At 44.0% G+C, this 24,646-nt stretch overlaps 1 protein-coding gene across 1 annotated transcript in view; it reads left to right on the forward strand.

Annotated features, from left to right (window-relative positions):
- LOC148506842 (sialic acid-binding Ig-like lectin 12) overlaps nt 1–23,196 on the forward strand; it is a 29,346-nt gene extending 6,150 nt beyond the window's left edge. Inside the window, exons 3-4 of the mRNA XM_088446088.1 lie at nt 15,861–16,220; nt 23,075–23,196. Of these exons, the coding sequence (XP_088302214.1) occupies nt 15,861–16,220; nt 23,075–23,196 (482 nt within the window). The remainder of the gene's footprint in view (nt 1–15,860; nt 16,221–23,074) is intronic.
- The last annotated feature ends 1,450 nt before the right edge of the window (nt 23,197–24,646 follow it).

Below are 24,646 nucleotides of genomic sequence, written 5' to 3' on the forward strand. Positions count from 1 at the left end.
TTAAAAAACACAGGCATATTCTTCGCAAGGACCATGTTTTTGCCCCAATTCTGCTGACTCAACCAAGTTTTATTTACAGGAGAGCCAATCACCTCAAAAACAAGCTAATGAGATGCACCCTGGATAATGATACAAAGGGATTTCACCAATGTTGTTCATGTGCCATGTGTAAAACTGTTAAATGTCCCAATACCAAGTCATTGACATCTGAAAATAAGGGAAGAGGATATCGTATCAAGGATTTTATTACCTGTCACACCCCTATTTTTATATTTGATAGAATATCCCTGTTTTTATATTGGTCAAACCTCTAGAGCCCTGAAGACGTGGATGCAGGAACATTTAAGAATTATTAAAAAAGGTCCCACAACTGCTCCAGTGACAATATTAATCAATTTATGGCCATGTAAAGCATCAAAAATGCATGGAAGAACAGGGGCAGGGACACAAGATTAGCCCCCCAAAAAATAAACGCAATGGATCTTTCCATTAATAACACTCATACCCACTGGATTTAATAAAGACTTTCAATTAAAATGTTTTTTTTCAAAACAACTATTTTTTTAAACCATACAGGGTTTTTAGATATATGTTTAGTGTTCTTATGTTTCAGGACCATATTTTATTTTGACAATAGTTTTTCCATATTTTAACATGTCTTTTAACATATATACATGAACCGGAAGTAACACAAGCACCAACCATGAACACTTCCAGTCAATACTTCTCAACGTGGTTGGGCATTCACTTACTTTTGGACATGGTTCAATGCATAAATCGTGAGCATGAGCACTAACTGTGAACACTTTTGGCTGCGTCTCTGTCACGTGCACCGGATGTAGTCATCGGCGCACTTCCAGGACAATACCGTCAAAATTGAGGTAGGATAAAAGAAGGAAACATGCAGCAAAGTAAAAAGCCTTGACAAAGAGCTCACTGCAGCTCGACAAGCATTGGCTTTAGGACTGTGCCTGCATTGCCTGGAAGGATATTGCTGACCCAACTGGAGTTGACTTTTGAGCCTATGCAGGTTACTCCGGAGTTGCCTTGCATTTTTTCACTTGTGGCTCCAATACTTAATTTGGGCAGGATCTTCTTCACTTACATTCCTGCTTGGACATTCATTTTGTAACCATTTGCATTTATCATACTGCTGGATGTGTCGACTGGATGCTCCATAGGAGTTATAGACATACAATAATAGTTTTTTTTATCAGCTTATCCTTCATCTTCTACAGTATTTAATGTTTTTACTGAAAAAGTCTAAATCAAGTAGTGTATATGCTCTTTATGCTTTTGTAGCTTTTATTGACATGTATGTCTTCTCATGTTTTATATTTCATTAAATTATTTGCATTACTACTATTGACTATGGAATATTGTATAGTGCCAGGAGGCCAGTATCCCAAATATTTTTTTTAAATACATACTTATTAGAGTTACTGAGAATAGTAATAGACATACAGTAGAGTACAATAATTTGCTGGTGCTATATAAACTAGTGTTAATATAAATAACAATAGTGTATTAGGAGAAAACATGAAGTCAAATGTGCTGTGATATTTATCTTTTTATAAGTTTCTGAAATTGCTGAGACAAGCATTAAGCAATATGATACATTTCTAGGTTTTCCATTCAGATCTGGCTCACTATAGAGGTTTTATTAGGCTGATCAGTCATTAAAATCATGTGGAAATGGCAAATAGATGCATATCTTCATGTTCTACAAAGTCATTCACAGTCCATTGGAAAGGGATATCAGAACTGTTGTACTGTATAATTTTTAAACAAAATACAAATATATATATATATATATTACCGTACAAACAATAAAAACATATCACTGCAAATAACTAGCAGGCAAATGACCCTTATTGGGTCTTGCAGAACCTCTCTACACAATTGGGGCATTATATACACTCTCACCCTCTGATCAATGCATTGTCAACTGGCACAGGTTCATCACACATAGCAACTGACAAAGGTTCATTACACAAAAAGCTGGCACAGGTTCATCACACATCGAAACTAGCAAAGGTTCATCACACAAAGAAACTGGCACAGGTTTATCACACATACTGTAGAAACTAGCAAAGGTTCATCGCACATAGAAACTGGCACAGGTTCATCACACATAGTAGCTGGCACAAGTTCATCACGCATACAAACTGGCAAAGGTTCATCACACATAGAAACTGACTGTCACAATTGGTGCTCGAGGGTTACCTGTATCAGGTGATGAACTGGAAACACTGGAGGCCGGCTGGACTGGAACCATGGGGGACATGAATAGCTCTTTTAATAAAAGAAGTGGGTAGCAGTGAGAACTGCCTTGGGTGATGAGTGACTGGAACTGGAAACTTGAGAGGTTGGAATGACACCAGAAGGAACTTGGAAGGACCGGACTGGGACCGGCAGGTAGGCAGACTGAGCTGGTCGGGGTACCAGTAGATGAGCTTGCAGATGGATGGTAGCGTGGAAGCTACTTGTTGTGGCTTGGGAAGCCGTGGGTAGACGTGGTAGCGTGGAAGCTACTTGGAGCGGCCTGGGAGCCGTGGGCGAGAGGTGGTAGCATGGAAGCTACTTGGTGCGGCCTGGGAGCCGTGTGGAGAAGATGGTAGCTGGGTAGCCACTTGGAGAAGCTGGTAGCGTGGAAGCTACTTGGAGCAGCCTGGGAGCCGTAGGCGAGAAGTGGTAGCGTGAAAGCTACTTTGTGTGGCCTGGGAGCTGTGTGGAGAAGCGGGTAGCGTGAATAGTCACTTGGAGCAGCCTGGGAGCCGTAGGCGAGAAGTGGTAGTGTGGAAGCTACTTTGTGCGGACTGGGAGCCGTGTGGAGAAGCGGGTAGCGTGGATACTCACTTGGAGCGGCCTGGGAGCCATGTGGATAACTGAACATAGCAGGCTTTACAGATAGCACTGGTCTAGGAACCAGCAGGAGCCTGGGACACACTGGAACTCAGGTACAGCTACTGCACAAGTTGTACACCATGGAACGTAACGATATGTTCAAGCACAGAGTGCTATTAAAAGAAGATCTATATACCAAGAGTCTGGCAGCGATTGGTGGATGCAGACAGGTGGTCTGGCAGTGGCATTCAGAGTGGAGCAAGACACAGCATGCAAAAGGAGTATTCATCTCTGCAGCTCTGAGAATCAGGACCACACCTGTGATTCCAATTAAGACTAGCAATGCTCACAGACAGAGCAGGGTCCAGGTGATTAATCAGTTTGGCTAGGAGAGCAGTCTGCACACACAGCAATATCACAGCCTGCATGATTCAGCCAGAGCAGATGTCCCAGGAGAATTGCAAACACAGATCCATGGAGCAGCTGACAGAGGTAAGTCTCAAGGCAAAAAGGTGACAACTAGACAGGATCGTGACACTGGCACAGGTTCATCACACATAGTAACTGGCACAGTTTCATCACACATAGAAACTGGCACAGGTTCATCACACATAGTAACTGGCACAGTTTCGTCACACACAGAAACTGGTACAGGTTCATCACACATAGTAACTGGCACAGTTTCATCACACATAGAAACTGGCACAGTTTCATCACACATAGTAGCTGGCATAGGTTCATTACACATGGAAAATGGCACAAGTTCATCACGCATACAAACTGCCACCGGTTCATCACACATAGTAACTGGCACAGTTTCATCACACATAGAAACTGGCACAGGTTCATCACACATAGTAGCTGGCACAGGTTCATCACACATAGAAACTGGCACAGGTTCATCACACATAGAAACTGGCACAGGTTCATCACAAATAGAAACTGGCAAAGGTTCATCACACATAGAAACTGGCACAAGTTCATAACACATAGTAACTGGCACAGTTTCATCACACATAGTAGCTGGCACAGGTTCATCACACATGGAAAATGGCACAGGTTCATCACACATATAAACTGACAGATTTAGCACACATGGAAACTGATACAGGTTGTTTTTTAAAATCAGAAAAATTAAAACATTGGGTACTAGACTTCTCTGCAATTGGTCTCTATTCTGCAGTCATACATTGTATATTTCTTCAGCTGATCTCGATGTACTAACGTGGATCCTCCACTACTTTGACATTAACTCTGGTAATTGGCTGCACTAGGACTGTAAATCTCTGTGACCACATTAGTGTGGCTTGAGTGGTAATTCTTCTTCACCCGTACACAGTTCAATGTGTCAGAACATCTACATTGTAGTTATCTTCTATCCGCTATGCTTTGATCTTCTTTCATTCTGTGATGCTGTTCAGCCACCCAATCTGTCTGTGGAAGTCAGGGCCTGATTCAGCAAGGCTGCCTATGGCATTACAGTGGATAATTTATGTAAGGGATGTGCGAAAGACCATTTTTGCTGGATCTGGATTTGGATTTGGCTCTGATTCATCATCCGGCTTTGAATTTGGATTTGGATTTTTTACAAAAATTTACAAAAAACGCTAAAATAACATAATTTGGGGTTTTTTTGTTCCTAGAGTATTATTAACCTCAATAACATTAATTTCCAGTCATTTCAAGTCAATTTAGACCACCTCACAGCTTATAATATTGTTTTCACCATTATTGGGCAAAGGTTGCAGTGAGCTGACTGGTTAGTAAGTGACAGAGCAGCGGCGCAGCGATACAGACACCAGAGAGTCACGGTGCTTGTATACAGAGAGCTAAGGCCCAAGCAGTCACAGAGCTTGTATACACAGAGGGCTAAGGCCCACAGAGTCATGGTGCTTTTATACACAGAGGGTTAAGGCCCATGGAGTCACAGTGCCTGTATACACAGTGGGGTAAAGCACTAAAAAATAACTTTTCTGTTTTTCTTTTTAAACTTTTAATTTTCTTTTTTTACTTTTTTTAAACTTTTAATTTTTTTACACACAGCCACTTGTGAGTCTTGACACTTTATGCTGAAGAGTATAGTTCAGCAATGCAGCATACATCAGCGTGCAGTCAGTGTGCCCCCTATACACAGTCACTTTGGCAGCAAAGCCAATTGTGAGTCTCTGGACATAGCACCTAATCAGCAGAGTATAGCGCAGCAGACATCAGTGTGCAGTGTACCCCCTATACTGTCACTTTGCCAGCACAGCCACTTGTCCCACTCCCTGTACACACACACAGCACAGCAGAGCAGTGCACATTAAGTAGAGAGTGGAAGTGAAATGGCTCTGATTCCCGTGCTCGGTGCCTTATGTAGAGGCTAACTCTCACCTCTCACGATAATCCGGGCCTCTCGCCTCTCACGAGGATCCGACAACAGGTGGCTGACGTTCAGCCACGCAGTAGGATCTCAGGTGGACTCGGATCCCCGATGTTTGGAGCTCATCCCTAATTTAAGTACGCCCCTGTAATGGCGATCAAATGCACTTGCATGTCTGCGTTTCACCAACCCCACCTCCGTCACCACCCCCAAACAGTACTGGGTCTGCTTAGTGACTGCAAACGCAGTACCGATCGCAGTGTAGAGATCGAGCACTGCGATGCATATGCATGTTCAGAATGCAAAACTCGTCCGATTGTGTATGTAATCGCACTTGCAATCCTTGCTGAATCAGGCACTCAATCAGAAACATCCTCATATGGTGTTCCATACACATCTTCTCTTCCAAACAACTATCAGTAAGGAGTAAATCCTGTGGTACAGTGCTCAGTGTGCATGTAGAGATTGGTTATTTTTGGAAGAAGAGTAAGCCAATTTAACCGTTGTGGATGAGGGGGGATCCAGTCACACAGTTACCATGTCTATATTCATAATGTTGCTGCCATGTCGACACTAGTGTTAACATGGTTCAAAATGTCGACAGTTGACATCCACAGATTAACAACATGTTCACCAATTGAAATGATGACATTTGCAAAATGGCAATGGTTAGAGTTAGGCGCTGCCAGGAGGGGTAGGGTTACGCTGCAGGGGGAGGTTATGGATAGGCACTAGGGGGGGAGGGGTTAGGAATATGCAGAGAATACTCGCCAAAAGCAGAGCTTTGCACCAAATGTGATGATCACATGACCACCAGGAGCCTCGTGGAAGCTACTGCAGCCATCCGGATCAGGTAAGTGACCACTGGGCCACCAGGAACATTTGGTCAACATTCTTTCATGTCAGCATGTCATTCGGGTAGACCTGATTAATGGTGACATGATCACTGTTGCATGCCAACATTTTGACCGTTTTGACAATCTCATGTGAACCTGATGCATGTCATTATGATAACTGTAGACCTAACATACCACACCTGATGAGAAATGGCTTTCAGCATTCCAAAAAGAGTCTGGTTCATTTTCATGCAAAGGTCATTACCATATGGGTGATATGCAATAGTTCTCACATCCCTATAGATCACACAATTCTAGAAAAGTTGAGATTCAAGTGAAGCTTCTCTGTTGTTCAGAAAACACTCTGGCAATCCATAGGGCCATTCAAATGCTCTCAAAATACAGCTCAGCTGTAGCCTTTGCCATCAAATCTTTCACTGGTAAGGCTTCAACAAATTTAGTATAGGGTTCAATGATTGTCAGAGCATACTGATAAACGGGATAGTGCATCTGCATTGACATTAGTCTTGCCACTGCAACACTTAATTGTGAACTGGAAGTTGGCTTATTAGAATGACCATTTTTGTTCTAGAGCTACAAGACATGCTGTCTGTAGATGAGACAATGGGCCTGATTCAGACCCACTCGCAAGCGGCTGTCCGCTCGCAAGTGGGTCGATGTTGTGCACTGCGCAATTGCACGACGGCGTTGTGTCTGATCAAAGGGGGCGTGCTGTCGATGTTGATTGACAGCACGCCCCCTTTGGTGGGCGTGCCGGGGGCGTGCCTCCCTGACGGGGGCGTTCCCAAGGGAACGCCTACCGTCAGAAGCCGGCACACTGACATCACTAGTGATGTCAGTGGGAGTGATTTTGGCTCTGATAGAGCCAAAATCACTCCGGGCCTTGCGGTTGAAAAACTCAACCGCAGGCTCCGGCTCGCAGTGGCGATGGTCGCGATGGTCGAGACCATCGCGTCCATCAAACTGCACACTCATATAGGCTGTGGGTGGTGACCCACAGCTATACGAGCATCCAGGAGGACGCTCCATAATTATGGAGGGCGGCCCTCATTCAGAGCGTGCGCTCTGCTCAGAGCGTACGGCTCTGAATGAGGGCCAATGTTTTTTATCTGTTGATACTGTGAAGGGTGTAGCAGCCAAGTGATCTCTGAATTTCTCAGTCACAGCTCATACTAAGTTTAAGAGTACAAGTTTGAAAGCACTATAATTGGCATTGTTCTGCTCTGTATTCTTCCATTTATAACTAGCATAGGCAATTACATGTTTCTTATCGGATTCAGTATGATTTACCTCCGGCCACAAGGGCCAGCGATTATAAACCTGACTGCGGCTGCCCGGCAGGGGTGAAAATCCCAATCGTCTAAAGTTATTATTCACTAACCTAATTCTCCCCTCTAACCCTAACCCTCCCTTAGGTGGTGCCTAACCCTAAAATCCCCCCAAGTGCCTAACCCTAATCCCCACTCTAAGTGCCTAAACCTAACTCTCCCTTCCCCGCTGCCTAAACCTAAGTCCCTTCCCCTGTGGGGGTGCCTAACCCTAACCCCCCTTCCCCTAGCCTAACCCTAACCTCCCGAGGGAATGCCCAACCATAAGTCCTCTCCGGGAGCCTTAAACTTAACCCTCCCCCCTCGGCTGTCCACGCACAGCACCAGCATCCCTTTGATCAGGATGCCAGGCGCCGGTCTCCCAGCATAGATAAAATGACAGGCATCAAGATTTGACGCCTGTCGTTTAACCCTTGCTGGGTAAAGACAGTCAGGAAGCCGGCGGTCAGGATTCCTTCCATCGGCTTCCCGACTGCTTCCCTTCTTATGTCCTTGCACTTGAGATAACACAGCTCCTAGCCCACAAGCACTGGCATCTGTATACAAAAGGAAAGGTAGACTGTAGTCTGGGTAGGCCAACAAGGTGTATTTACTAATAACTTCTGCATGAGTTCATTTGTGACCTGCTTTATTTCTGTTAATTGAAAGATGAGATTCTGGTATTGAGTTTGTTAAGGGGTATCATGGAAGAGTCATACAAGAGTGCAGCTACAGAGGCAATATTCTTCACATACCGTAATTGGCACCTAGTAAAGCCTAGGACCTTCCTCACTTCTCTTACTGTGGTTGGTCCACACCAGTCTTCCACTACTTTAATCTTCCCAGGGTCAGGTTCCTCTTCTTGAGCACTAATAATATTTCCCAGATATTGGACTTCAGGCTTCAACAAGTGACACTTTGATGTTTTAACTTTTTGGTCATAACCTGCTAATGTTTTTAATACTTCTCCCAGATTCTAAAAGTTTTCTTCGTAGGTCTTTGTAAAAACTATTATGTTGTCAAAACACAGCAGGACTACACCAACTTTATTGCGCCATATGCAATTTTCCATCATTCTCTTAAAAGTCTTAGGTGTATTACACAAATTAAAGGCTATTCTTTCAAACTCGGAAAGACCCATTAGGGTGTGTGGCAAGATCTGGATAAGGGTGCCATCTCCTGAGGTAGAGAGGTACCCTTTCACACTGCACCAAATTAGTGGCACACCAGTCCGGGTCCTAGGCAAAATTTCTGCAGTTAGTTTTATGTTGCAGCATAAAGATAAATAAAATATAAAATTAAATAATAGTCTGTCTGACTCTAACTAAAAAAAATATTTGCTCTATCAGCATGGATGAACCTAGTTTCCATCTTGCAAAACATTATTAGCACAGCACTTACTGACTGTAATCATAGTATATCTCAACAGGCCTTTTGTCTGTTCCCCTGGTAGTGCGATACTGAGATTAGCATCCAAGTGCTTAGACAATCAATGTTGCCAATTGGCTTCTGTCCACCAGACAGATACCAGGAATCTAGGGCATAATTGGTTCCATTTACTACTTTTCCTGTATTTTTATAATATATCACACACCTGTGGATCCTAAAAGATTAGGGATAAACCATCTGCATTAGCCAGTTTACTTCCTAGCCTCTGTTCTACTGACAATTAAAAATTTTGCAATGCCAAGAACCATCTTGTTTTTCTCCAATTGCCATCTTTATTTTTAGACATCCATTTCAAGGTAGCATGATCAGTAATCAACCTAAATTTTAACCCCAAAAGGTGATACCTAAGTGTTTCTAAATCCCACTTAATAGCCAATGCTTCTTTTTAAATAGTGCCATAATGTATCTCATGTATATTTAATTTTTGACTTAAATAACTTCCCCCACTTTATTCTAAGACAAAACTACACCCATCCCTACATCCAAAGCATCTGTTTGCCCCACAATTTCACATGTAAAGTCAGGCATCATCAAAACTGGATGGTTGCACAATGCTACCTTCAATGCCTGAAAAGCCTTTTGTCACACACCGGCCTGGAGACCCCAGAATCAGACCCCGTCGCTTACCTGTGCGGGCGCTGACCCGCGCTGTCTTCCGGCTCCCACGCTGTACGCTCCTTCCTCTTCTCCCAAGGCAGTCTCCGCTGTTGTCCTCTGGAGGGTCCCGCTGCTCTGCTGCTCCCACGCCAGCTCCTGCTAACTGCTGGTCCCTGCTGACTACCTCCAGGAAGCGCTGTCCTCCGGTCCATGGGCGCGGCCATCTTGGATTGCCCATGTGACCCCACTACCACCAATGAGGAGCCTTCTCCTTCTCTCTCAGCCTGTCAGCTCCCAGTGTCCACTATAAAAGGATCCCCAATGCTCACACAAGTTGCCAGTGCAACTAGTTTCTTAGTTTAGCTAAGCAAGCCTTCCCACTGCGCTCCAGCCACTCCACGTAGCCACTCAGCTACCAACGTCTACCCTCGGCTATCCAGCCGCTCCACGTAGCCACTCAGCTACCAACGTCTACCCACGGCTATCCAGCTGCTCCACGTAGCCGCTCAGCTACCAACGTCTACCCACGGCTATCCAGCCGCTCCACGTAGCCACTCAGCTACCAACGTCTACCCACGACTATCCAGCCGCTCCACGTAGCCACTCAGCTACCAACATCTACCCACGGCTATCCAGCCGCTCCACGTAGCCACTCAGCTACCAACGTCTACCCACGGCTATCCAGCCGCTCCACGTAGCCACTCAGCTACCAACGTCTACCCTCGGCTATCCAGCCGCTCCACGTAGCCACTCAGCTGCCAATGTCTACCCACGGCTATCCAGCCGCTCCACGTAGCTTCCTAGCTACCACGTTACTGCCGCATTCCTCAAACTCCTGTCAGTTCGCTGCACCCTCTCATGCGGAGAAACTTCATTAAGCCAAGTCTCCTCCAGCGAGCGTCTGCGCCAAGTAATACAGATCCAATGCCCAGTCCGGGAACACAGCTCCTAAATTCCACGTTTGTGACACCTTTTCTGCCTCAGAATTCCCTTTAATCATAAATGATTTTGTTTGACCTTGGTTAGGTCAGTATATGAGACAGCAATTGTGGCAAAACCTTATATAATACTCTATGAACCTTATATAATAACCTGTAATTCCTAACAAAGCTTCCGCCTCCTTATTTATGGGTTATGGACAATTTTGTATTGCCTCTCCCTATGGTGTAACTAAGATACTTAAACCTTCCATTCCTAAGGAACACTTTTTTGGGTTGGCTGTTAATCCAGCCTCACAGTAAAAGTCCAACACTGCTTATACCCTGGGTAAATAAGACTCCCAATCAAGACTATAGCTGACTACATAATTGAGCTAAGCAGCAGCAAATTGTCTGTTGGGCTTTACAATTTTTTCCATCATCCTCTTAATGGTGGCATGTGTCCCATGTAAGCCAAAAAGCAACTATCTTGTATTGGAACAAACCCTTCGGTGCAGATAAAGCTGTCTTTTCTTTTGTCTTGTCTGTCAAAGGCACTTGCCAGTACCCTTTGGTTAAGTCTAAAATGGTCAAGTACTGTACCATTCCCAACCTTTTAATAATTTAATCCACATGAGTTCATTGGATAGTCATCAAACTTAGACACATTATACAATTTACTGAAATCAGTGCAGAAATGCTAGCTCCCCTTTTGTTTCGAAATTAGTACAATGGGTCTTGACCACTCACTAAGTGACTTTTCAATTATATATAACTAAAAAAATTTTAAATTTTCTGTAGACATTAATTCCAGTTGGGCTTCTTGGATTCTATAGTGCTATAGGTTAACCTTAACACCTGGTTTAGTGATTATGTCTATTTAAATGGCTGCTGTTTTGCCAGGTATGTCAGAAAACAAATATTTATTTCTTATGAAAAAGTCTTTAGCCTCATGCTGTTGAATAGTTGAGAGGATTTTGGCTATCATTACGTTGGATATCAAAGGCACTGCAATCACCCGAGGGACCATGGTTGCTAACAGCTACTTTATCCTTCCAAGGTTTTATAAGATTTACATGGTTGATCTATTCTGGCTTTCTTTTCCCAGTCTGGTACACTTTCTAATTAAAATCACTCACTTTTTCTAGGATTTCAAAAGGTCCTAGTCTCTTGGACAAAAATGTAATTTCTAAAATGGGAACCAAAACAAACTCTCCGGACCTCATTCAGAGTCGGTTGTAAGTGGCCGCTCGGTCGTACCCAGCGATGTTCACTAAACTGTGCATGCGCAAGATTCACAATGTGCATGTGCAAACTCGCTGTTGTGATCGGAAATTTATCTCTCCTTGAACACAGCCAGGTCGTTAGTTTTCAGTGACGGGATGAGCCATTTGTGGGTGGTAACAGGGGAAGGTGCTTGTGAACGAGGGAGTGGAGATCCGGATGCAGGCGTGCCTGACTATGCAAATGGAGTTTAATGGGAGTGCATAATTAACAAAGTATCATGGCACACCTGACATGGGAGGTTTTTACACTGACTAGATCATAGTGCTTGAGAGAGGGTATGGTCAGCCTTAAGCTCTACGAGCAGCTCTGATGGGTCCCGATGGTCTCGATTAATCCTTATATGCCCGGAGATGAAGTGTTTTGTGATTGAGAAGGGGGCGTGTTTTTAGTCTTATGGCCGCTTCTTACCCTTGCTTGTCCAGCTAACGATCCCATCTTAGCGACGCAACTTGCAAGCGCTTCATTTTCATATCTGGCCCCTTTTCCCTTATGAGAGAGCAGACCTAACGACCGACTCTGAATGAGGTCCTCTGTCCCCAAGAGCAAAGGTGCATAATTGGCCGTTATGATTGTGCCCCCTGTGCTGTGCATGTTGGGCTTGTTCTAAGTGCTGTCTCACTATTGGGACTACTGCAGCTATTCTTTTGTGCATCTGAGAATCATGATCAATAACAGTTTTATAAGGATTGAGTTGTTCCTCCCATATCTCTTTTGCAATATCCACCAATCCCCTTGGATTTCTCCCACGCAGCAAATCAAAAGGCGAGAACCCTGTGGATGATTGAGAAACCTCTCTAATGGCCAGCAATAAATAGGATAACTATTAATCCTAATCTTTCCCATTTTTATACACCACTTTCTTTAGCATATTCTTTAACATTTTGTTAAATCTCTTCACTACACCATTAGTCTGAGGGTGATACATGGAGGCCCTTAGCTGAGTAACCTTAAAGAGGTGGAACAACTCTTTCATGAGTTTTGACATAAATGTGGTACCCTGGTACATTAGATTATCCTACAGTTCCCCACTCTGCTAAAGACATATATTAGTTCACTAGCATTTGTTTTTGTTGACATATTGTGCAGTGGTATTGCTTTTGGGTATCTGGTAGTGTAATCTATTACCACTAAAATATACTGATGACCACAGCCAGACTTATGTTCAACCAAATCCAAAGATATTCTCTCAAAGAGGACCACAGTAATGAGTAATAGTTAAAGAGGACTTGTATAATGTGGCCCTGGAGCATAGTACTGATACTCAAGGCATGATGCACTTTATTCTGACACATATTTATGAACCCTTGGCCAGAAAAACCACTATTGCCAGATGTCCTGCAGTTATATGACCATGAGCTTTGTCTAACACTATTATTCTGTATACCTTTACAGCTGTTCATTGTTCATTGTTTCACAATATCTTCTCTGTTCTTGGACACTTGGTACAACAAATATTGACCAATTGCCATGTGAGGGCACTACTGGGTTTCCATCAACCACTTTAACATTCCCTATAGCTTTTAACAAAGTAAGGTCCTTAAACTATGCTAAGGCAAATACCTCATCTCTTAAAGATCAGCCAAACTGTTAACAATAATTTCTACTTCAGCAGGAGGTACATCATTCTGTGCCCCACTCTCTGACTCCCAAACCATGCTTGCAAAATAGAGCACTTGAAGCTTGGGGAACAAGCAATAATGATCAGGTCTAATTATTTTTTGAACACCATAGTTAAATCACCAACTTATGGTTTCTAAACTTCTTGATCAGATAGTTGGGACACAATTTCACTATGACAGTCATCTATATTTTGCACCACCATGTACCAACCATTTTCCACAGGACAATTTTAGAATTCTGCAAGGCTTCATATTCATCCTATGACATATTGGGATTCAGAGTTATAATATTTCTGACCTGGAAACAGAGTTATTAAACATCCTGGAAAATGTTTTAAAGAAAGCATTGGTAGAAATAGTGTCAAACCAGGCTGGGCACCAAAATGTACTTTCAACTTGAGTGTCCTGTTAAGCTTAAACATTTCCAGCTTCCTTTCCAAAGTATCAAATTATATAATAATTACAAAATAAAAGTCTTCATCTAAGAACAAAACTTTCTTATTTAGTCAAAGTGTGGACTGAATGGTTGAATAAAAAACTATTCATTGAATTGGTGGCTTTTTTTTCCTATTGTTTTGTCCTGACCCCATCATAGGGGCTCTCTTTGCACTGAGGCTTGGGCTCTGGTGCATGTCCCTAAAAGGAGGTCCTGACCTGATGGTTTTTGAGTAAGACCTGCTGAGTTACTATTACTGAATGTTGTCCCTGAGTCACTGGAGAAGTCAGTATTAGCCTGCAAAGGCTGAGGTCTTCTAAATTTAGTCCAGCTACCATAGTGACCCCTTAGCTTAAAGCTCCCTGTGGTGACCCCTTAGCATATAGCTCCCTATGGGGACCCCTTACCATACAGTTCCCCATGGTGAGACCTTAGAATACAGCTCCACGTGGTGACCTCTTAGCATAAAGCTTCCTATGGTGAACCCTTAGCATACATCTCCCCATGATGAACCCTTAGCATATACAGCTCCCATGGTGATCCCTTAGCATAAAGGTCTCTGTGGTGAACAATTAGTTTACAGTTCCCACGGTGATCCCTTAGCATACAGGTCTCTGTGGTGACCCCTTAGCATGCAACTCCCCATTTTGACCCCCTAGCATACAGCTCCCCATGGTTTCCTCTTAGAATACAGCTCCCCATGGTGACCCCTTAGCATACAGCTCCGAATGGTGACCCCTTAGCATACAGCTCCCCATGGTGTCCTCTTAGAATACAGGTCCCCATGGTGACCCCTTAGCATACAACTCCCCATGGTGATCCTTAGCATACAGCTCCCCATGGTGACCCATTAGCATACAGCTCCCCATGGTGACACCTAAGCATACAGCTCCCTGTGGTGACCCCTTAGCATACAGCTCCACATAGTGAACCTTTAGCATACATCTCCCCATGGTGTCCTCTTAGCATACAGCTCCCCATGGTGACCCCTTAACATACAGTTCCCCATGGTGTCCTCTTAGAATACAGCTCCCCATGGTGACCCCTTAGCATACAGCTCCCCATGGTGACCCCTTAGCATACAACTCCCCATGGTGATCCTTAGCATACAGCTCCCCATGGTGACCCATTAGCATACAGCTCCCCATGGTGACCCATTAGGATACATCTCCCCATGGTGACCCCTTTGCATACATCTCCCCATGGTGTCCTCTTAGTATACAGCTCCCCATGGTGACCCCTAAGCATTCAGCTCCCCATGGTGACACCTAAGCATACAGCTCCCTGTGGTGACCCCTTAGCATACAGCTCCCCATAGTGAACCTTTAGCATACATCTCCCCATGGTGTCCTCTTAGCATACAGCTCCCCATGGTGACCCCTTAACAAACAGCTCCCCATGGTGAACCCTTAGCATTCAGCTCCCTTTGGTGACTCCATTACATACAGCTCCCCATGGTGACCCCATAGCATACAGTTCCACATGGTGACCCCTTAGCATACAGCTCCCCATGGTGACCCCTAAGCATTCAGCTCCCCATGGTGTCCTCTTAACATACAGCTCCCCATGGTGTCCTCTTATCATACAGTTCCTTTTAGTGCTCACTTTGTAAATAATATTTATGGTGTGAATTTTAAAAGGGCATTTCTTGTTTGCGATTGCATTTCCTTAGTGCAGAAAGTATGGATTTACTTGTTAGATTATCTAGATGAATAGGTGAACAATCTAGAGTGCATTGAAAATTAGGTCATATGCTTGAAAACACACATACAGTACCTAAATGCACCTTTATTATACTGAGCAGCTCCATAAAAATGTTGGGAGCTGCATGTGAAACCCCCAATATTCATGGCATTGCCCATTATTGATAAATGTGTTTATTATCCTCTGTTCTAAGTAAATAAAAGTGAGGTGCACTCAGGGCCAATGAGAGCTGATGGGTATTGGGGGGCATGACCATATCAAGAAAGGCATGTCCACACCCTCTCCAAAAATATAAAAAATACCATGCACTGCAAATGGGGAGAAAAATGGGGACAAAAATGTTGTACTTATCCTCCCATCATTTCACAACCCTTTGTAAAGCTATTACAATGTAAAAACTGTGGATAGTAATTAGTAATAATAATTACAAAATAATTAGAATTTATGTAATAATCAATGTCTTATGCTATCTTTACAGCGTCCGAAATTATTCCTGAATTCAAAATCTTCCAGTCTATACCATCAGGGAGCACAGAAGACTCTGTTACTCTCCGCTGCTCATACTCCCTCCCACCAGACAGAGACCCTATGTGGACTGGAATTTACTGGAGAGTCGGCAGCCCAAGTGATGTGTATGCTTACCACCCCTCCAAAGAGATGGTTCATCCCAGCTACAGAGGAAGGACAGAGCTGAGAGGATTGGCTGATCTCCATATAAAGGGGAGTCGAGAAACAGACTATGATACATATTACTGCTTCGTGGTGCTCAGATACTGTGTTGGTCTTAACAGTGTCCATTCAGTGATCCGTTATGGGAGCCGGACAACCCTGCAAACAAGTAAACCATAACTAATGATATAGAATTACATAGAAAGTTACTTATAGAGTTGGGGTATTCATAACTAAAATAATCAGACTTGTCACATGATAGTGCAAATCCTCAACTTCCAATGATCAGCTTATATATGTATATATATATATATATATATACATACTATATATACTAGGGGTGAGCGGGTTCGGATTTCTGAAATCCGAACCCCCCTGAGCCCCACTGATCCGAGGCCGATCCGAGTCAGGCTCGACTGTTCCCGCCTGACTCGGATCTGAAATCGAGGCAAAATGTCATCATCCTGCCTTCCGGGTCTTGCGGGTTTTGGATCCTATATAAGGTACCCGCGTCGGCGCCATTTTCTCACTCGGCTGTGGACAGTGAAGAGGGAGGGTGGGAGTTTGGGCTGGCTGGGCTGTGTAGTGTAGTGTAGTGTAGTGCAGTGTAGTGTTGTGCTGTGCTGTGCTGTAGTTGTCCATAGGGGCTGTGTCCACTCCTTCAAAGGCCATAGGGGCTGGCTGTGTTGTGCTGCGCTGTTGTTGTCCATAGGGGCTGTGTCCACTCCTTCAAAGGCCATAGGGGCTGGCTGGACTGCGTTGTGCAGTCCGTTGTCCATAGGGGCTGTGTCCACTCCAAAGTCCTGTGCAGTGTCCCAGTCCTAAAGGGGTGCTGTAGTGATGTCCAGGGGTTTGCTCTGTCCATCAGGGGTGCTCCCACCAAGAGCACAAAAAAAAAAAAATATTTTCTGTGTTTGTGAATTGTGCGCACTGTGGCTGCAAGTGCATCAACAAAGGAGCAGCGCCAAGCATGCGTCTGTGTCCCATTAGTAAAGGGCCAACTGGCTTGTCCATTAAAGGGTGCTTTAACCCCCAAAGTACACTCCAAACAAATAAAATAAATATTTTCTGTGTTTGTGAATTGTACGCACTGTGGCTGCATGTGCATCAACAAAGGAGCAGCGCCAAGCGGGCGTCTGTGTCCCATTAGTAAAGGGCCAACTGGCTTGTCCGTTAAAGGGTGCTTTAACCCCCAAAGTACACTCCAAACAAAAAAAATATATATTTTCTGTGTTTGTGAATTGTGCGCACTGTGGCTGCAAGTGCATCAACAAAGGAGCAGTGCCAAGCGTGCATCTGTGTCCCATAAGTAAAGGGCCAGCTGGCTTGTCCGTTAAAGGGTGCTGTAACCCCCAAAGTACACTCCAAACAAAATAAAAAAATATTTTCTATGTTTGTGAATTGTGTGCGCAGTAGCCGCACGTGCATCAACAAAGTAGTGCCAAGCGTGCGCCTGTGTCATAAGTAAAGAGCTGGCTGGCTCATTTCTTAAAGGGTGGTGTAACCCACAAAGTGCACTACTCTCCAGCAAAAATAAAAAAATATTTTCTGTGTTTGTGTGCGCCTTAGCCTCACGTATATATCAATATAACATAAATGGAGGACCAAACTTTCTCCAATAAAAATAAAATAGGGAAAGATCAAGAACCACTTCCTCCTAGTGCTGTTGCTGCTGCTGGGAGTTGTTCATCATCCCAGAGAGGAAGTAGGAACACCACTACTTTTACTAAACAATTGACCCTCCAACAGTCCCTAGCGAGGAGGATGAAGTACAACAGCAGTCATCCTGAAGCAAAACGTATAACTGAGGCCTTGACTGCTATGTTGGTGATAGACGTGCGTCCGGTATCCGCCATTAGTGCAGTGGGATTTAGACAATTGATGGAGGTAGTGTGTCCCCGGTTCCAAATCCCATCTAGATTCCACCTGCATCCTCAAAGCAGCAGCGACAAGCGTGCGTCTGTCTGTTAAAGGGTGGAGTAACCCTCAAAGTGCGCTCCACAAACAATAAAAAAATTCTTCTTTTTTTTCTGTCTTTGTGAAATGTTTGGGCTGTTTGCCGCACCTGCATCCTTAAATCAGCAGCGACAAGCGTGCGTCTGTCTGTTAAAGGATTACATCGGTGACAGCATCCAAGTAGGCATGTCAGACAGTCCGTACATGTACTGGCAGGAAAAAGAGGCAATTTGGAGGCCCCTGTACAAACTGGCTCTATTTTACCTGAGTTGCCCCCCTCCAGTGTGCACTCTGAAAGAGTGTTTAGTGCAGCCGGGAACCTTGTCAGCAAAAGGCGTAGGAGGTTGCTTCCACAAAATGTGGAGAAGATGATGTTCATAAAAATGAATTATCAACTTTTCCAGGGAGACCAGCCTCCAGAACGTACAGAGGGACCTGTGGTGGTGGATTCCAGCGGGGACAAATTAATACTCTGTGAGGATGAGGATGTACACAACAATGAAGAGGGTGAGGATTCGGTGAATGAGGAGGATGAGGACGACATCTTGCCTCCGTAGAGTCAGTTTGTGCAGGGACAGATTAATTGCCAGCTTGTTTTGTGGGGGCCCAAACGAACCAATCATTTCAGCCACAGTCGTGTGGCAGAAACTGGCGCTGAAATGATTGGTTTGTTAAAGTGTGCATGTCCTGTTTATACAACATAAGGGCCCAACGACAATTCCATCTTGCACCTCTTGTTTTTCTTTGCATTATGTACTGTTTGGGGCCTAGTTTTTCGAACTGCCATCCTGTCTGCCACTACAGTGTCACTCCTAGATGGGCCACGTGTTTGTGCCGCCCACTCGTGTCGCTTAGCATAGTCATCCATCTACCTCGGTGCAACCTTTTGGACATAAAAACACTATTGTGAAGTGTGAGGTGTTCAGAATAGACTGGAAATGAGTCGAAATTAAGGTTTTTGAGGTTAATAATAGCATAGGAGCAGAAAAATCAACACATTCTGTGATTTTAGCTGTTTTTATGCTTTTTTTTAAAAAAAATTACAGATCCAAAACACAAAACCCAGAACCCAGAACACCGAAGGGTGGTTTTGGCAAAACCAATCCAGATCCAAAACACGAAGAAAGATCCAGATCCAAAACCAAAACACAAAACACGAAAAGTGGCCGGTGCACACCCCTAGTATATACATATATACATATACACACTACTGGTTAACATGCTAAAACGCCCCCATTTTTCCAGTTTTTATTGAAATCTAAGTTGAATGTCTCAGCATACTCTGAAATTAAAACATAGAAAAAAATAAACAATTCTAGATAAAAAAGATCATAGAAACAATTTGTTCAGCAAAATTGAAGTACATTGTTTGTCTCTGCAAAGTAGCCGCCTTTTGCAGATCTAATCGCTGAACATACTGGTGGCTTTCTTTCAATAATGGAAACCAAACCTTGTTAGTTCTTGCCAACACTTTTGAAGAAGTTCCCACAAATGTCACTCACCCTTCTGTCCTGTTATGCCCAAAACCTGCTCATTGGGGTGTAATTCTGGAGATTGTGTGGCCAGTCAGTGATTTGATGTCTACAGTCTTGTTCCTCTTGTCAAATTTAGTTTTGACGTACTTTCGCCTAGAGATATGTAAAAGTCAACTCTTCCCAGTATGTTTTAGCCCGAAATTTGAAAGGTCAATGTTTTTAAAAGTAAATAAACCCCACACACTGGAATCAGCTAGCACTTTCTTTATGCATCCCAGGGATGGGTTCCTACCATAGTCCTTGTCCCTGCATGTGGTTATTAATACATCTGGGCAGTACAGAATATCTTACTGCCATTAAGAGTGGCTTTTAGAAATTATAGTTATTGGGCCAAGATCACGATGTTTAATAAATTAGCCCTATAGAGTGCTGGGAGGTCCTTGGAATTAGTCCCCCCACTATTTTGTTGATTGCTGGTCATCCTCTAAATTCAGAGCCACTACTAATAACAGTCAGATAGAATAAATTGTGGGCATGGGAAGTAAAGGATAGAAGAGCTTATGGTAAATTTACTAAGCATCTGTTTTTGCTGTCAATTCAAAATCAATGAGCATCGCCTGTGGTTTTGAGTTTCGAAATGCAACATTTGAATCTGTTTTGACTGTCATTTTAAAACTACCATATGGCATGGAGTCCCCCGAGTTTTTTAGGCGAAACCAGCTAGGACTGGCGAAACTACAGTATAATGAGACTTGCAGCGTGAGGTCCACCGTCTATCAAGACAAACAGCCCTAGATTGGTAAGCTAAGGGATGGAATCCCTAGTGATTCCCCAAAATTGAGAATTGAGAAAGTAGGTAATAATTAATAGTAATAATATTATTGTTTACACATGGACAACTGGTTGCAGCAAGCCTACCAGGGCAGGAGTCACAAATGTCAGCATATCCATAGCCCACTGGCACATGTAGTCAGTCCACTTGTACAACGTATATTGAAAAAATTACACACATACAGTACTGAATGTTTTCATATTTTATTAAATAAAGACACACCAAACATCATTGGTTATGCATCAATGGAACAGATCATCTTCAGTCCATGTAGCATCAAAAGGTCTTGGTATAACAAAAAAACAACAAAATGTCACCCACTGGGTTCCTGTCACGACAAAGAGAACACTTTCAAGGAAATTACCAGAGCTTCACAAATATATAAATAAAATGGCAGATCATTCTGAAACACCCAGTTAAGCTGCACCAAACTGAGGCCCTGATTCAGAGCCAGACACTCTGACAGAGCGCTCGCTCTGAATCAGGGCCGGCCTTCTTGTTTATTAGAGCGGCCTCCTGGCCTCTCGCATAGCTGTGGGTGACCACCCACAGCTATAGCGAGCGGCCAGGAAGATGGTCGCGATGGTCAAGACCATCGCGACTATCAGGCTTGTGACGAGACCCTTTTGGTAGGGTCTCATTGCCGCAAGCCCCAGAGAGCTTTCGGCTCAAATTGAGCCGGAAGCTCTCCCACTGACATCACTTGTGATGTCAGTGGGGCCGCCCCAAAACGGAGGCGTTCACATGGGAACGCCTCTGTTTGGGCAGCCACTCCCCCGGCCTGCCCACCAAAGGGGGCATGCTGTCACTCTACATCGACAGCACGCCCCCTTGTGATGTCAGTGGGGCCCCCCCTCCATTTGCCCGGCCATGCCCCCGGCCCGCCTACCAAAGCGGGCGAGCTGTCACTCACCATCGACAGCTTGCCCCCTTTGTTGCGAGACCCGGAGCGACGGAGTGCCCGTCGCTATCCGGGTCTCGCGCATGTGCACGACGGAGCCGGCATCATCATGCGCATTCCCAGTGGGCCACCATCGACCCGGCGCTCGCAAACGGGCCTGAATCAGACCCAGAGTCAGTGTGGGGCAGGCGCTCACCTCCTCAGCCTTATTGGTGGCTTCTCCTTTTTTAGCAGTGTGCTGCTGAATGAGCATCTGTTGTCCCGGATCATTCTATGGGGTGTCTATGTACGAAAGAGTGGGGTTTTAGAAGTGGAGATGTTGCCCCTATAGCAACCAATCAGATTCTAGCTATTAGCTTCTTGTAGGTGCTAGATAAATGGTAAGTAGAATCTAATTGGTTGCTATGGGCAACATCTCCACTCCTAAAAACCTGCACTTTAGTAAATATACTCCTATATCTGCTCACAGATGCTGGGAGAAGGTGTGGCCATGCCAACACTGCTGGGGCATCCCTGGAACTAGGACCGCACCTTTTCCCAGCATCAGTGAGGAGAGCTGGCTGGGATACCAGACTTGTGCAAGTGCCCACACCGCAATGAGTAAGGGACAGCAGGGGAGGCCATGAAACACATTTGTGTAAAAAGTTTGCTAAGGGGCCATGTGTATCTAGTTACATGACTGATATGGGCTGATTTATTGCAGTATCTCAGAGAGAATCAGTACAATACAGCAAGAAAATTAGGTGTGTCACAAGTCTTATGTTTGTGCAGTCACAATAACCTGATGTTAGACAGAGAATTGTGGCTAATAGCACTTCCACTCAATGTTACTTAACCGGAATATTGACAGAAAGAGCTTGTTTATGTGCAGTAGTTCTCAATCTTTCTCAGATTGATGGACCTTAAATTCTCAGCAGTAGGTCAAAATATTCCCTCCATTACATTTATATGCCCATCAGGACCCCCACATGTCCCCAGACCCTTTAATGGTCCCTTATAATGCCCATCAGATCCCCTCACATGCCCACAAACTCCTCTACATTTAATTTAATGCCTATCAGACTGCCTCTTACATGCCAAAACTTTCTCATGTGTCTCTAATAATGTCCATCAAACTTTTCCCTCCTACATGCATCGTATATTACCCTTTAGGTACCCGCTTTGGATCTTGTGTGACAGGATGGGCTATATCATTGCATTGAGTTGTTATAATTAAATATTTAATAGACAGTAGAAACAAGATTCCATAATATATTAAATGCCAATCTGGGCTTTCCCTGACACAGTTGCATTGGTGACTGCTGGATGGTAATCTATGGGCTCCAGAGACACTGATGGCTCCTCCCTGAGTCAACTGCTCCCACCTCAGCCACATTCAAAGGCGATCCTAACAGGATTGCCCACCCACCAGCAAATACAGGAAGACAATCTCCCTGCAGAGCGAGCTGAGGGCAGCCTCAAGCAGTGCTCAACACTATCCTCTAGGGCCACCTAGACTGTGAACTGCGATCCTGACAAGTTCACCAATAGTGTGAGCTCCCTGCTACAGTCGCACATTTCCCAGTCTCTCCATCCTCTTCCAGGAAAAGCCACAGAGATATTGACAATCCTCAAGAATGCCGTCCCTATTGCTGGCTGGAAGTTCTGCAAGAAGCAGTTTTTTACAGTTAAAAATAAACTCCACTATGACTGACAATTTTGGAGACATTTTAAAAAAATATTAGCCAGGTAATAGGATAAATAAGTGGGAGATAGCAGCTTTTTGTGAAGAATCTATTCTCAGGTTAATATCTTTGTGTGACATAATGAATAATTCCTGTACAGTATCATAACTACTGTTTAATTTTGTTATTTTACAGATCAAACTCAGACTACGTCATCTCAACTTTCACAATTTGTAACAATTTATTTTGGGATCAAATTCCTCATTCTCCTTGTACTGTTAGTAATGGCTTTAATCTACATAAAGAAAAAGTTATAATGCAAAACTGTCACAATTTAGAATCTAATATATAGAATAAACTCAGTCTTCAAATAATTTAACACAGATTATTGTATATTATTGTTGTTCTCTTGCCAAGTGGTAAACAATATATCTCCTCACTGCTGGTTCCCAATGATTGCTCAAGGATAGTTTATTCATTTGACATTTCCAAACAACCAATGCCAGCTAAAAAAGCCTCGCTTCAGATGTGATCTGAAGCAGATATTGGGGAGTAGCCGTGTTCAGTGATGAGATGCAGTAGACAGTGGGAAATAGTCGTGTTCAGTGATGAGATGCAGTAGACATTGGGGAGTATCCGTGTTCAGTGATGAGATACAGTAGACAGTGGTGAGTAGCTGTGTTCAGTGATGAGATGCAGTAGACATTGGGGAGTAGCCATGTTCAGTGATGAGATACAGTAGACAGTGGTGAGTAGCTGTGTTCAGTGATGAGATGCAGTAGACATTGGGGAGTATCCGTGTTCAGTGATGAGATACAGTAGACAGTGGTGAGTAGCTGTGTTCAGTGATGAGATGGAGTAGACATTGGGGAGTAGCCATGTTCAGTGATGACATGCAGTAGACAGTGGTGAGCAGCCGTGTTCAGTGATAACATGCAGTAGACAGTGGTGAGTAGCCGTGTTCAGTGATAAGATGCAGTAGACAGTGGTGAGTAGCCGTGTTCAGTGATAAGATGCAGTAGACAGTGGTGAGTAGCCATGTTCAGTGATAAGATGTAGTAGACAGTGGTGAATAGCCGTGTTCAGTGATAACATACAGTAGACAGTGGTGAGTAGCCGTGTTCAGTGATAAGCTGCAGTAGACAGTGGTGAGCAGCCGTGTTCAGTGATGAGATACAGTAGACAGTGGGAAGTAGTCGTGTTCAGTGATGAGATGCAGTAGACATTGGTGAGTATCCGTGTTCAGTGATGAGATGCAGTAGACATTGGTGAGTAGCCATGTTCAGTGATGAGATACAGTAGACAGTGGGAAGTAATCCGTGTTCAGTGATGAGATACAGTAGACAGTGGTGAGCAGCTGTGTTCAGTGATGAGATGCAGTAGACAGTGGGAAGTAGCCATGTTCAGTGATGAGATGCAGTAGACAGTGGGAAGTAGCCATGTTCAGTGATGAGATGCAGTAAACAGTGGTGAGCAGCCATGTTCAGTGATGAGATGCAGTAGACAGTGGGAAGTAGCCATGTTCATTGATAAGATGTAGTAGACAGTGGGAAGTAGCCATGTTCAGTGATGAGATGCAGTAGACAGTGGTGAGTATCTGTGTTCAGTGATGAGATGCAGTAAACAGTGGTGAGCAGCCATGTTCAGTGATGAGATGCAGTAGACAGTAATGTTCAGTAATGTAGCCATGTTCAGTGATGAGATGCAGTTGGCTGTGATGAGATGCAGTAGACAGTCGGAAGTAACCGTGTTCAGTGATAGGATGCA

Source organism: Taudactylus pleione, unplaced genomic scaffold, assembly GCF_031769625.1.
Source record: "Taudactylus pleione unplaced genomic scaffold, aTauple2 ptg000393l, whole genome shotgun sequence".
NCBI lineage: Eukaryota > Metazoa > Chordata > Amphibia > Anura > Myobatrachidae > Taudactylus > Taudactylus pleione.